The following is a 15899-nucleotide window of genomic DNA, read 5'->3' on the forward strand; positions in this document are numbered from 1 at the left end:
TAGACGCGTCTAACGCCAAAGTATAAATATGGCGTTAGTTTTGCGCCGAATTTGCGTCGAAAAAAACGACACTAATTCGGCGCAAACGGAGTATAAATACGGGCCAAAGTCTTTCAGTCATCTGCTAGGTGCAGGGTCGGGTCAGAGATGATACTTCTCACTCCGACCAGTCGACACCTCGTCGTTCATTTCACCTGGCTGATGTACCCCCAAATGAGGCAGCGCCACTTGGATGTCGCCCGGTCCATCTGCTCCACCTTCTGGTGCCACTGCACTCTCTTCTTCCTCTTTCTGCTCTTCGCTTTCAGGCACGACACCAGCTCGTTTGAAATGGGACGCGTTTATCGTCACTCGTCGTTCACCCCGGCGAGCGGTCACCATGGCCTCTCGGACCGTGATTACCTCCCATGGCTCCGGCTCAAACGGTGTCTGAAACTTTCCTCCGGATTGTCAGTTTTTCACGACCACCCGATCACCCAACTGAAGACCGCAACAACTGGTTCTCCTCCTCACGTTCGCTCTTTGATTCGTTGTCTGCCGGTGTCGTTGTGTGGCCTCTACGTACAGTTCCGGTGATTCCCAGTGGGGGTTTGCCGGAATACAATCTCGTGGGGCTGTTTTGAACATCAGTGCCACTGGGGCACAGACAGTCGTACTGTGAGGTGTCTGCTGATAGGCTCTGAGGAACTGGTGCAGACAGTGTTCTCCATATTCCTTTCGGCCCACCCCAATTCTCAGCACCCTGTTGATGGTCCTCATGAACAGTTCTACATCGCCATTAGCCTGGGGCCAGTATAGCATGATTTTGCGATGAAGTATAGCGAGTTTGTCAAGGTACGATTTAAACTCTTATCCCTGAAAAGGGGGCCCGTTGTCTGTTCTGATCTTGTCAGGAATCCCAAAAACTACAAAGGTTTTGTCCAGCACTGGTCTTACATTTTCAAAAGAGGGGGATGCCACTAGCTCTACGACGGGAAACTTGGTGTAGAAATCAATCAAGACCGCTGTTAGTCTTCCATCGGGAAAACTCCCAAAGTCCATACTCAGTTTTGACCAGGATTTCCGTCTGGGAGGTTCAGTGACAAACAGGCGACTCCACGGAGGTGAATATACACGAGTGGCAACTCCCAACCAGAGCGTCTACCTTTGCATCCAAGCCCGGGAACCACACCTTGGCTCTGATCCACGCCTCCGTCTTGGCAGCTCCCTGGTGGCCCTGAGGAGCGAGCTCTACCATTCGATTCCACAAACAGCGAGGCAATACCGTAGGACAAGACCCTCACTGCCCACTGATAGTTCGTCCCTTACCCTCCACATTCCTCGCATGGCTGCCTTTTCTTCTGGGTCAGTTGTCTTTGCCTCCCCTAGAAAGAATTTCCACCGCCTCCTCCTGAGCGCTTCCTTGACTCGGTTTCAGCCACCTCGGCAATGTCCGTCACTGTCAGAGCCACTGGGCAGGCTGAGTGTACCACCATACTCACAAAATTCTCAGTGCTCTCCTCATCCCCTTCTAGGGCATCATCAAGTGTGCTTGTGGAGGGATACCTGGACAAATAATCAGCCGGATTGTTCACGCCAGGCCTGTAGATGACTTTGAACTGATAAGGTTGGAGCAGGACAGCCCAGCGATGGATCCTTGGCGGAGCCAGGAGCATGGTCCCTGCACATAGGGAGACCAATGGCTTGTGATCTGTCACCACTTGGAAATCCTGTCCGTAGAGATACAGATGGATATGCTTGCACACCCAGATCGCCAACGCTTCCTTTTTAATCTGGGCTTAACGGGTCTCTACTGCTGACAAGGCCCTGCTAGCATATGCCACTGGGGCCCACTCCTGATGATGCTGTTCCTGCAACAGGACTGCACCCAGACTCACTGAACTAGCATCCACCACGACCTCTGTCCGCTTCCGGGGGTTGAAGTACGCCATGGTCGATTTGTCGAGCAGCGCCGCCTTCACCTCCTGGAATGCTTTCTCTGCAGTAGGACACCATTCCCACCGATGATTCGCCTTGGTGAGCTGTCTGAGTGGTTCTGCCATCGTGGCTAGCTGAGGTATGAATCGGCCACAGTACGTTACCATCCCCAAAAAGCTTTGGACTTCAGTGACATTCTGGGGCGTCGGGGCTTGTCGGATGGTGTCAGCTTTTCGCGGGTCCACTTGTAGACCTTCCTTAGAGAAGATATATCTGAAAAAATCAATGGAGGACTGGTAGAACACACATTTCCGTTTGTGCAGTGTGCGACTCGCGTCCGCAAGTCTCTGCAAAGTAGCTCTCAGGTGGATATGGTGCTCCTCATGTGTCTCGTGTAAATTAGGATATCATCACTTAGATTGATGACTCCGGACAGTCCTGACAGTGTTTCCCAGATGGCGTTCTGAAACACCTCCACTGCTGAGGACACTCCAAAGCTCAATCTTTTGTAACGCCGCAGCCCCATATGGGTTGAGAAGGTAGTAATGTTTCTGCTGTCCGGTTCTAGCTCTAGCTGGTGGTAGCCAGAGTTTAGGTCCAACTTTGAAAACCACTGTGCGCCATTGAGATCCGCTATTATATCGTCCATAGTGGGCATGATGTGGCGCTCTTTCCGGATGGCTCGATTGGGAAGACGCATGTCCACACAGAGGCGTATGACCCCTGGCTGCTTAGGCGCGATCACTAACGGCGAAACCCATGGGGTGGGCCCAACTGCTTTTTAATCACCCCTTGATCTTCCAGCAGCTGGAGTTCCCGCTCCACCGCCGGCCGTAGATGAAAGGGCACACGACGGTGTATGAGCGCAACTGGCATTACCTCAGGGTTGACGTGCACCTTAATGCGCTTGCCTCTGAGTCTCCCAAGTCCTGCAACGAGCTGCGGAAACTCGCTGAGAATGGATTCAGCGTGTGATTCATACACCTGACGAGAGAAAAAGTCCAGTTCCAGGTCTTCCGCTGTGTGGCATCCCAGCAAGGTGCCACGGTCTCCTTTGACCACGTAGAATTTTGCATCTGTCGATAATTGTCCGTTGGTTACAGATACCTTGATTTTGCCTTGCAGAGGAAGTGGGTCACATTTGCCGTAGGTATAGATCTTGGTATTACTCGGAGTCAGGCATGGTGTAGGAGATAGTTGTCGATACATGGCATCGTCCATTACATTGACCGACGCCCCCATGTCGATGAGCACCGTCACCGGGGTGTCATTTATCCGTATTGTGCTCATGGGGGGCGGTCACCTCTTCTGCTGCCTCCATCCCATGAACAAGATGACGAATATGTCTTCTTCCTCGTCTTCTTCATAGATTGGCATTTTGGTGGCAATATGTCCACGAGGCACGTCGTCTGCTGTGCTTACAGTCTTTACCGTGGCTTCTTTACCCTTGGGATCCAACTGTTTGCCTCTTCCTGTGCTGCACATTTTGGCAAAATGATTGTTCTTGCCGCACCTGTTGCACGATTTCCCCCTTGCCAGGCATCCACCCGATGACTTGTGCTCATAGCCATAGCTGCTGGGAGGTTCAGTGACAAACAGGCGACTCCACGGAGGTGAATATACACGAGTGGCAACTCCCAACCAGAGCGTCTACCTTTGCATCCAAGCCCGGGAACCACACCTTGGCTCTGATCCACACCTTCGTCTTGGCAGCTCCCTGGTGGCCCTGATGAGCGAGCTCTACCATTCGATTCCACAAATAGCGAGGCAATACCGTTCTTCGCCCTCGTAGGACAAGACCCTCACTGCCTACTGACAGTTCGTCCCTTACCCTCCACATTCCTCGCATGGCTGCCTTTTCTTCTGGGTCAGTTGTCTTTGCCTCCCCTAGAAAATGTTTCCACCGCCTCCTCCTGAGCGCTTCCTTGACTCGGTTTTAGCCACCTCGGCAATGTCCGTCACTGTCAGAGCCACTGGGCAGGCTGAGTGTACCACCATACTCACAAAATTCTCAGTGCTCTCCTCATCCCCTTCTAGGGCATCATCAAGTGTGCTTGTGGAGGGGTACCTGGACAAATAATCAGCCGGATTGTTCACGCCAGGCCTGTAGATGACTTTGAACTGATAAGGTTGGAGCAGAACAGCCCAGAGATGGATCCTTGGCGGAGCCAGGAGCATGGTCTCTGCAAATAGGGAGACCAATGGCTTGTGATCTGTCACCACTTGGAAATCCTGTCCATAGAGATACAGATGGATATGCTTGCACACCCAGATCGCCAACGCTTCCTTTTTAATTTGGGCTTAACGGTTCTCTACTGCTGACAAGGCCCTGCTAGCATATGCCACTGGGGCCCACTCCTGATGATGCTGTTCCTGCAACAGGACTGCACCCAGCCCCACTGAACTAGCATCCACCACGACCTCTGTCCGCTTCCGGGGGTTGAAGTACGCCATGGTCGATTTGTCGAGCAGCGCCGCCTTCACCTCCTGGAATGCTTTCTCTGCAGTAGGACACCATTCCCACCGATGATTCGCTTGGTGAGCTGTCTGAGTGGTTCTGCCATCGTGGCTAGCTGAGGTATGAATCGGCCACAGCATGTTACCATCCCCAAAAAGCTTTGGACTTCAGTGACATTCTGGGGCGTCGGGGCTTGTCTGATGGTGTCGGCTTTTCGCGGGTCCACTTGTAGACCTTCCTTAGAGAAGATATATCTGAAAAAATCAATGGAGGACTGGTAGAACACACACTTCCGTTTGTGCAGTGTGCGACCCGCGTCCGCAAGTCTCTGCAAAGTAGCTCTCAGGCGGATATGGTGCTCCTCCTCCTCCTTACAGTCTTTACCGTGGCTTCTTTACCTTTGGGATCCAACTGTTTGCCTCTTCCCGTGCTGCACATTTTGGCAAAATGATTGTTCTTGCCGCACCTGTTGCACGCTTTCCCCCTTGCCAGGCATCCACCCGATGACTTGTGCTCATAGCCATAGCTGCTACATGCCCCTTCTCCCGGTCTCAAGACAGGTGGCCTACGAGCGGCGGGTTGGCGGGGCTGGATGACATCCACCTGCTCCTCCTTCACTGGGGTCGGGCGCGCCGCTGATGCTGCTGACAGGGATTGTCCTCTCACCGTGGCCATGGCATCAGCACGGACAGTGGACAGCTCGTGGGAACATGCTAGAATTAGGATTTCATCCAGGGATATACCTGGTTGACGCATGATTAACTTTCAGAGCATGTTGGACTGGCACCCCTGGATGATCTGGGCTCGAATCTCCTTGTGTTGATTCAGACCCACGCACGCGCTGGCAAACTTTCGTAGGCGGGCGTAGAACATATCCACTGACTCAACATCCATCTGCTGAGCCATGCCGCAGTTTGAAACGCTCATAATCAGGGTTCAGTTGAGGGTCAAAGTGCTTGTTGAGCTCTGCCACTGCCGCATCATAATCCGTCCTGTCACCCTTCTCGAGAAGCGAGTCAAAGAGTTCATGGAGTTCATCACCTCCCATAAGGAGCATCAGTGACCTGTGTTCCACCCTATCTGTCTTTCACGTGGCACAAAAATAACTTTCCAAACGCCCTAACCACAGGCGCCAACGTGGTGCTGCTGTTGCCGGATCTATCAATTGGCTGAAGGGGGGTAGCGCTGCTACCGAGCAGTGGGCACTGGGGGTGATAGGAGCTGGTGGCTCATCGTGTGCCTGCTGTGGGGCACTCAATCTTCTGTGCCTCAACTCTTTGTCATGCAGTGCTGTGCCTATCAAATATATTTCTTATAAGTGCGCAGGCTCACCTTCAAATGATGTGTTTTGGCCAGGAGTCAGGCTGAGAGCAGTGTTTCTGGTCTTGTGATGGTGGTGTTACCTTCCGTCTGGCTGTCAGTGTGCTGAATGCACTGTAGTAATTAGCAGGTGTTTTTTTGTTCTTGTTTCCGTGGGAACGGAAAACCTTTCCTGTTCCTCGTCGCATGTGCTGTCCGGATCCCGGCAGGCACTACAACAGACACCCTCCTGGGCCTTCCAAACTGAACCCGCTTTCGAGCCGGAGACGCGGCACAGGCTTCCCCGCCTTTCTTTATGATGGTGACTCAGCATCGGATCTAATGGCTCACCGACACGTGCCGAAGCCGGGAGGGCGCTCGTGTAGGTAGGGTGCTGTGGCTGTCTGCTTCTACCTGTACGGGCCTCACACAGGTGGGGGTGGCTTATGTGCGCACACATGTGGGAACCACTGGGCAAAATATTGTAGTTCCCAGTGTGTTTCACTGTCTTCGTTGCCAGTGTAGATGTGCTTTTGGCCCTCGTAGTTCAATGAACCACACACGCTGGTTGCGGTATATGGGGAAAACTGCCATTGCGCAGCCCCTCGTTTATTTTATAACCTTGCTGACGTGGTCACCCTCGTGACCCTTGACAGCAACAAAGTAATGGAGAGTCCGGATGGCTCTCTACACCGTGCACTGTCTCACTGTTTCTGGCATACAAACCCAAGTGAGCACCGCTGCACAAAGTGGGAATGTATGCCATATCCATAATAAGCCTGAAATATTTCTGCCCACATGAATTTTCTCTGCTATCTTTTTGTTTTTCCGTTCCTCCAATGTTGATGAGATTAACTCAGGTGTGACCTGTGTTATTAGCCTCGTTCCTCTTTATTTCAGGTCTATGGTTCAGTTTTCCACATAAACCGTGGAAATCCTTTAAAGATGGAGGTTCTAGTGGATTCCTGGCCTGACTTTAAAACGGTTATTTCCAAGCCACAGTCAATGGTGAGTAAAAGGATCGAGCTTGTCATGCGCTGGTCCATACTGTGCCCATCTGTGTTTTAAACAACAATTTAATATTTCTAGGCAACCTCAAAGTTGGAGAGTTTCTTGTGGTTAGGCAACACTTTGTAACTGTCCTTACTTGATATGTACTGCTCTTTGATAGACAATATGGTATGTGTTTTGTCTTACTAACAACTCGGACGAAAGAAAACATGTTTATAAATCCTGTATTCTAGTAACACATTGCTAACAATCTCATGATTGTGTCTCAGGTCATTTGCTTTCACAGTGTTTGCAGACAACCCTGTCATGGATCCATGACACCTAAGACGTGTGCCAGCAGTGAAACTAACCTGGAGAAGACATTCCCACTTCAAGGCTTCAAGACTGCTCCTGTCAGGCTAGGGCATGATTGTAGCGACCAATCAGGGCAATGCACTAGAGAGGGGGCGGAGTCTAGGCCTAGGGCAAGGCTGTAGAGCCCAATCAGGGCAATGCAGAAGCTTTAAGTGTGGCCCATCCCCTTGTGCACACTGTCAGCACCATCCCTGCATTCTAGGAAAAAATGATACCAACTGTTCAGGAGCAAAATCCTCGCCCAATGAGGTTAGTGTCGGGGGCGAGGGTTGGGGGGCACCACCCATTGGGCTAAAAGCACTTCAGCCAATGCCCCCTCCTACCTTATGTCTTGCCGGAGCTGCACCAGCGCCCAGGACACACAATATAGCGGCAAGAACATTTATGGTGCTATAATGCCCCAGGCTGTGACTGAAAGCACTATGAATATGTAAGTCATTATTTCAAAATTGTATAACACATAGGCCCTCATTATGACCCTGGTGGACGGTGAAGAAGTGGCGGAATTACCGCCAACAGGCTGGCGGTAAAAAAAATGGAATTATGACCATGGCGGTTACCGCCATGGTCATACGCCACTTCTCCATTCCAACCGCCAGGGCGGAGACGACCGCTGGGCTGGAGACTTCGGTCTCCAGCCCGGCGGCCGTCACAAGACCGCCGGCGATATCAGGACCCTGCTGACTGCAATGGATTTCGTGGGGTTGGGAACCGCTATGAAATCCATGGCGGTAAGCACTATCAGTGCCAGGGAATTCCTTCCCTGGCACTGATAGGGGTCTCCATCCACCCCCCACCCCGAGTACTACCCCCACACCCCCATGCCCCCCTGCTACCCCCCAAAGGTGGCAGGACCCCCCTCCCCACCCCTGCCCCCAACATCGGAACACACCCCCACCCTACATGCATACAGACACCACCAACACACATACCCGCACACATACCAACAAACATGCCAACAGACAGACATACTAACAGACAGACACGCACACATTTTCTAACACACAAAACCCTGCATGCATACACGCACTCACACACCCCCTCTACATACTCACACGCACACCCCCATGCATGCACAAAACACCCCCCCACACCCCTCTCCTAACGGACGATCAACTTACCTTGTCCGCTGATCCTTCGGGAGGGGATGGGATCCATGGGGGCTGCTCCGCCGCCAGCACCCCGTCACCAGAACACCGCCACGCCGAATCATGGAACGTGATTCGGTGGGCGGTGTTCTGATGACGGGCGGTGGAGAAGGAGCAACTTCCACTTCCCTGCTGACCGCCAGTATGGCTGCTGGCGGCTCTCCGTCCGAAAAAGGAGGAAGGGCTGCCAGCAGTCATAATCCGCCGAGCGGAAAACCACCTGCACTGACGGTCTTCAGCATGGCGGTTCCTCTGCGGTCTTTGAAAAAGACTGCCGAGGTCGTAATGACCACCATAGTGTATGGCTGACTCAAAATATGCCAAAAGAGCTAGTGCTTATTATAAAACAAGTGCATTTAAATATACATAGTTTTAGTAATATATGCAATCTTATTGTGCCAAATGGAAACCTCTTTTATTAAAATAGCACAATCCAGGACTCAGCTGATAAAACCCTTACATTACCTCTCATAAAGAATACATTTTAGTCACCATAAAGCTTCAGATGACACATCAATAAAATGCAATACTGCAGCATTTACATTTGCTGATTACCCACCTGCACATATACAGTTATTTCAGGTAACTGGCAACTTACAGATGCTTGCTTCTTTGTTTGCTATCTGCCTCTCCCTCAGCTCCACAGCTTAGGAGACCCCTGCCATTCCCTTTCAACAAGAGGCACCCAAAGGTCTACCTTGTCTATTTTGGATCACCTTTGTAAACAAAAAGTAAGGGAACCACTTACAGGTAGAAGAGGCTTTTTTAGAATTTTATTTTATCTTGTGTCTCGTGGTGTCACACCTTCTCTGCCTAGTCAGCTGACACAGACCCTGATTGGAAATCGTACGGACTAAAATTTAAATGTAAGAGGTCCAGTCTTTCTGCACATGGATTACTGATTGTGGTAACAACAAACCAGATGCTACCAACTGGAAAATGCAGCAGGTAAAATCACTGTGGGAAAAGGCTGAATTGTAGCCTAGACCTCTTACATGACCCCTGCTCAGTCCTCAGACAAAGCACGAGCATTACATTGTCTCCTCAACCAGCCAGCATTCTACTCTCCTTCCTTCATCCTTGTTAGAAATTGGGTCTCTAGTTGGCAGAGGTATACACCCTTGTCCAGATACGGACCACAATACTAGTCAGGGTAAGTCACAACACAACCCAAATTATACTGTGCTCACCCTCTGGTTGCTTGGCAACGAGGAGTCACGCTTAACTTAGAAGGCAATGTTTAAAGTATTTGTGCCATAACTTATACGTAACTCAGTGAAAACACCACAAAAATACACCATACAGGATTAGAAAAATATATAATACTTATCTGAATAAAATGTGGTCAAAACGATCCAATGTACACAAGCAAAGTTATTATATTTTTTTAAATTAAATCCCACTAAAGCACTTAGAAACTGAATAGCTCCAACTGGGGCTATCAAGGCATCACTGACGAAGTCATTCCCAAAAATTTTATGCCACAGGTGCCAGTCACGGAGTCACACAGAGCCCCAGGTACAGCACCTTTGAAAACAAAGAAACAAAGACGTTGCCCGGAGTCGGGGAGATGAAGAGTTGCTGGAGCCCATGTGGCGTCAGTCCCTTATGGTGTCCGGGGAGGTGAGGTGTCAGTTCCGTACGGCGAGGCAGGGCAGGCGAGGCATTGGTTCCGTCCAGTTGCAACAGGAGCTGGTGCAGCGTCGGTGGCGAGGCATTGGTTCCTTGTGATCAGTCGGGAGCGATGAATCCAGTCGGTCAAGCCGTGATGAGTCGACATTGCAGTGTCACGGTGACATCAGACTTGTGTTGCAGGCCACGGTCACATTTCTAAAACAGTAATATTAAATCCAACTTCACCAGTAAGCATGATTTTCTATTACCATTCTGGCAATACTAAACATGACAGGACCACTCTTTCCAGATCAGAATCTACCATCGAAAAGTTTATGAGGACAGTTCTAATGCTAGTCTAGGAGAAGAGCAGGCCTCAGAGTAGTGGAAAACGAATTTGTGAGTTTTTCACAACCAGGACATATAAAACACATAAGTAATTGTCCTGCCTTTTACTTACATAGCACCCTGCCCTATGGGCTACCTAAGGCCTACCTTAGGGGTGACATATATATAACAAGCATTTGCAATGCAATAGGTCTCGCATTTGCTTGAGTTAGAGCTATTGGCGTTGTAATGCATAACTGGACTTTTCTTGCCTCATAAATAGGTCAACCCTGCCGCATAATTTGTTCCTCTTTTTCACATAATTCCAGTGGCCCTGCATATAACTAAAGCACTTTCATTTACCTACTTCCATGCTATTGAATGAAAATATGGTAAAGTCTCTTCAAATTAAAAAAAAGTGTATTTTTTAACAAAGAAGCTTTGGCTCTAATACGCACAATATAGCACTGCACTGAGAAAAACCTATTCAAAGTGTTATTTTTTTATAATTGGTAGTCTGTATTGGCGAATCTGTTCTCTTTAGTTCTTCTTCATAATGGTGAAGTGTTCGACGTAAATAGATATTATTTTATTCAGACTCCCCGAACAAAGTGTGATTTTGGGGTCTGAACTGGACTAAATTATACCTGCTGCTAATGAGAACATGTTACTGGCACTGGGTATACTGTTCCTTCTATATAGGTTTAAAATGTTATTTTTGAAAATACAATAGATTGAAATTTAGCAATCAACATCTCTGGAGAGTTGATTCAAGACACACAATGATGCATCTAATTAAAATGAAACCACTTCCTTAGAAGCTCTGGGATGAAATACTCATCTGCCAATTAAATTGAACTTCATAATTATCAGGAAAACCATTTTTCTTTTAGTACTGAAGAGACTTAGGTCTCCTTCCGTTTTCATCAAAGACCCTTGTAAAGTTGCGGAGAGTGTCTGGATAGCTCTATGACACATGTAATGGAAATTCTGCATTTCACTGGCAGCCTTTTTCAGACCAAAATGTACAAAAACTCATAAATAAACTAATGAGCTCATTGAACTTGCCAAGTATCTAGGAGCACCCTCTTAAATGTCGATTTCTATCAGCCTTCACAAGCCAATAGAGGTTGACAAGACCTTAAGAACGCACCATACCTGTTGAGGAGCGCTGGAGTGCACTAACAAAAATATTACAGTCCTACGGTAAGGTTCAAGGATTAAATTAACAAACTGCATCTCTCCTAAGAAGTACAGAGGTGGTACTGTGTAAGTAAAAATGTTTTAGTATTTTCTTCATTACATGACGATCTCTTGCCAGTTCATTTACCTGCGGTGGCTGCTTCTCCACTACATACGAAAATCACGGATCAATTCAGCCTGTCTGTTTCCCATTGTTCTTTCTGTGGATTATGTTTTTCTGTAATTTCAGAACTTCCGGTGCCCACAGCAGCCAATCCACATGTTGAGCATATCTTGAATGTCGACAGGGAGTGGGAAGGATTTAGTGTATAAACTGCCCTAGGATTGGCATGTTGGAGGCTCCTTGGCCGATCCTAGAGTGCTGCACTAAAATCGACGTGCTCATTAGCTACTGAGTCTGCATGTGTCGCTGTTGTATATAAACACATTTTCGCACAGTTTAACAAGTGCCGTACAGTGTGGAGAGAGTAGTGCTTTGCTTGGTTAGTGGTTCAGAGTTAGTCAGTCATTTTCGGACCGGAAGTTAAGTTAACCCAAACGATAACTGCCCACCTCGAGCTAGGCAGGTGCAGCTTCTTCCTGCCACGATTAGAAGTATAGGGGGGACATTTTAGAACAGGGCAAATCCCAGGCAGTGAGAGTTAGTGAGGATCAGACCCCGGTTACACAGGCCCCATTGTAAGGGCATTGAATCACCCAAACCACATTACCACTTCACAAGTAAAGCCACTAGTAAATCTGACAGTTTTAAACGCCACAAAGCCGCTCTGCACACCTAGGTGCTGCTGTTACCGTCTGCTGAGGCCAGCGCCGTGCTCGCTCATGAGGCAGCAATAGAGACACCTACAGGCTTCCGCCAGCCTCCGGCTTTGAGGAACTGACTCCCCCTTCCAAAAGTGGGAATACTGATAGACCACATCCACCCCGACTTGTGTCCTGAGGGTGACGCAACAGAGTGACAAAAGAGCTGCATTCATTTATTTATTTTACACCCTTGATGTGCCACTGTGATTTTTAAAAATCCCATCTTTTAGCCGTGCTGCTGCATAACGAAGTACATTTTCCACTAGAAAGTAAATCTTCAACCAGCAGACATGGAAGCTAATGTATACTATGTCAGAGGTATCTGGGAGATAATGAAAGGGAGCAGGAAGGGGTCATCATGATGCACTGACTGCAGCAGTGATTGGAGCAGAGGTTTGGTGGGGTGGGTACAATGGCAGAGGGGATGGCATGCCAAAAATAGCATCGGCTTAAGCGTGGTTGTTTCCCCACCCCTAAAACAAGCATTTGGAATGCAATAGTCTTGTGTTTGCTCGAGTTAGAGCTCATAGCATTGTAAATTACTGACTGGACTTTTATTGCCACACAGACTGAAAATAACAAAAGGAAGAGAGCGAGGGTGAGCTGGCCCTGGAAAAACCCCCCTCTGCTGTTGGTTTATGTTTACAGAGGGAGCTGGTGGGGAGGAGTAACTGAACAAGCACCCACACTGTTGAGGTGAAACAGGCAAATGCCAATAAAAAGTCCCTTACAGAAGAGATAAACAGGACATAGCGTAATTACACAGTACTTTGTGATGCTCCCAAAGTGAAAAAAGGCAGGACAAAGAGGTAGAACTGACCACTAGCAAGCAAAGATTTTTTGAAGGACACTGCATCTAACAAATGAGAACGCTGGAACTCACTCTATAGTATACTTAAAAGTACACAGCAGGCTGAACGCTAACGCTCGACCTAAAAGAGGGTGTTAAGGCTTGGCAAGTAGTTTTAAATGCTGCTAGTGAGCCTGGTCCTTAGTAATTAAACTTACAAGGGGACGTGTATAGGCTGATGAACCTTTTGGATCGCATGGAATATCCTAGCCATGTAGTGACAAATGTATATCAATAATCAATATATCATCACTATTCTAGTTGTGAAGAAACATTAATTAACTGTTAATTTCATCAACCATCCATTAATGACCACACCTCAATAAAGCGTTTAACAATGTTTATTTTCTTATTAATTACAATTCTAATGCATTGGTTAACTCAAACGTTATTTGATCAGCTCAGGATTAGTAATTTAGCAACCACCAATAACACACTGTAATCAGAACTTGATAAAACATGTGATCACAAGCCAACAAAGATGAATATAACAGCATCAATAGCAGAGTTCAGCAATCGTTTTGTCAATCATTTTGTTACTGTCAACGTCACCCCTAGATAACCTACCTAACCCAGATTAGCATCAGCATGTGGGATTTCATGCGAAAACAATTTAGAAAACATGAATTTGGAAAAACATCTAGCTAGGAGGAAAATTCTAAACATCACAGTTGGTACCTAGAAGAAAAGGCACAAAGTTAATCAGTCACATTGTCATAGCTACCTATCCATGGAATGGATAAGCAACAAAGTCAGTCTTCATCCTGAGGTCATCAATAGATCAGCAACGCATCAGGCTCTCACGAGCATGAACCCAATGACAGAATCTCGAACCACGTCTCCTGACGCCATCAATTATCCCCTTGCATCTCCTGCATCTAATCTGTTTTAGCCCCTTGTCATAACTTTTTATTAGAGTTTTTCAGTCCTTCCCCCTAATTCCTAATAGGTTCACTAATCAGCAGTTATGACCCTAACCAATAACGTTTATTTTACACGTCTATAAGCTCTAATATTTCTCCGTTCCCAGTCCATTGATTGGTCCACTGTGCAATGTCTTCATCATCCGGCTCTTCAGGTATCGAAAATGTTGCATGTTTCTCTTCAGTCAGTGCTCTCATTGTTCAAATCCTGGGAAAGTACATTTAGCCCACTCTTCACATAATTGTATCAAATTGACTTAATCATCTCCTGTCCGTCTGTACATTGCAGACAATTCTAGCTAAGCACACAGTTCACGGTCAGGTTGTAGGTGTCAGCAACTTCTACACTGTACAGTTATTAATTCTGCTTCTGTATGAGCCTGGAAAGACTAGGCCACGACTTCAGCTAAGTTGGCTTCTACGATATCATGTAAAACATAGGTTATGCATCTCATTATGGTACATTACTATATTATTATTACACATCTATTAATTCACACATTTTTAATCATTTTAATATAAATTCGTATAAGTGGGTGCCATTCTCCGTGGGCACATTTTCAAACGTGCACATTATTTTTCTTCTACAATTAATTTCTCAATGCGCTTCTGTTAATCAAAACATATAAACATTCATTGGTAATTTCTAATTAGCATATCTGCATTAACAATGCCAAGTAGAAGTGGCAGTGAAACTGTACACACAGGCCTTGCAATGGCAGGCCTGAGACATGGTTAAGAGGCTACTTATGTGGGTGGCACAATCAGTGCTGAAGGCCTACTAGTAGCATTTGATTTACAGACCCTGGGCACATGTAGTGCACTTTACTAGGGACTAACAAGTAAAATGAATATGCCAATTGAGTATAAGCCAATATTACTATGTTTTTAGGGAGATAGCACATGCACTTTAGCACTGGTTAGCAGTGGTAAGGTGTTCGGAGTCCTAAAGCCAGCAAAAATGAGGTCAGAAAAAGAAGAGGAGGTAGGCAAAAAGTTTGGGGTGTACATTCAGAGAGGATATTTTCCAACAATCCTCCTCATCGTCTCCTTCCACCTCTGCTTTTCGACAGTCGTCTTCACACTTTTACTACCTACTTAGAGCAGGTTGCAAAATTGTGTTAAACCTCATGGAAAAGGAAATACCCTAAAGATTGCCCCCTAGGAATTCTGTTTCCGTACAGTCTTTCACCATTCTGTGGGGGTTAGCTCATAGTTTCACAGTACTGGTAGGTTGTTACTTCACAGTACTTTGTAGTAGTGGTAATTCAAGGTACTTCACAGTACTGGTAATTACTGGTGTGGAGCTTGCACCCTGCAAGTACTGTTCAACCTGTAATTGAGGCCACAGTGGGCTACTTTAAGTGCCAACAGGTAGATCAACAAGGACGAAAGGTCGAGCTCTAAAGTTCGAGCTCTAAAGTTCACAAATATACTCAAGGGCACTTTACCATACTTTAATTTTAATGAAAGGCAGTGATATTCTAGCAGAATGTAGACAGTGATATTATATTGTACTGTTATTTGTATGGCACTTTTCTACCCCATCAGAAACCCAAGGTACATATCTACAGAAACATTGCGTTGTTGTATTTTGCTCAGAACTCATTCATAACATTTGACACTATTTAAACAAAAAGTGGAAAAAAACTAATATTTATTCTGTCATCAGATTTTAGCAATCATTCTAATTGATGCCTCAGCCCTCCAAAGTCTATCCTCTTTCCCGATCCCAGATAATTGCTGCCTTCAAGCAAAGTGTAATGTGGCTTCTGTTGGCCCCTTGTACTGTGAAGTTCATATGGCTTTTTTATTTCCACAGGGCCTGTTTTAGGGCTGATTGGGGGCAAAATTGTGCATTTTAACTGCCTTACTCCCCACATTTGCACCTCTCAAGTGTAGCCCTCTTCATCTCTTTGTACTTTCTTAACCCCATGTTCAATGCAATATGGTATAAACTGTACATGCACAGACCACTCGAAATCTGGCAT

General features: G+C 47.1%; 1 protein-coding gene across 1 annotated transcript in view; it reads left to right on the forward strand.

Annotated features, from left to right (window-relative positions):
* Positions 1-6353: 6353 nt before the first annotated feature.
* The window catches only part of LOC138287082 (glycine N-acyltransferase-like), a 214293-nt gene continuing 204747 nt past the window's right edge, over positions 6354-15899 (forward strand). Inside the window, exons 1-2 of the mRNA XM_069227443.1 lie at positions 6354-6404; positions 6575-6682. Of these exons, the coding sequence (XP_069083544.1) occupies positions 6354-6404; positions 6575-6682 (159 nt within the window). The remainder of the gene's footprint in view (positions 6405-6574; positions 6683-15899) is intronic.

This window comes from Pleurodeles waltl, chromosome 4_1 (assembly GCF_031143425.1).
Source record: "Pleurodeles waltl isolate 20211129_DDA chromosome 4_1, aPleWal1.hap1.20221129, whole genome shotgun sequence".
In the NCBI taxonomy this organism is placed as follows: domain Eukaryota; kingdom Metazoa; phylum Chordata; class Amphibia; order Caudata; family Salamandridae; genus Pleurodeles; species Pleurodeles waltl.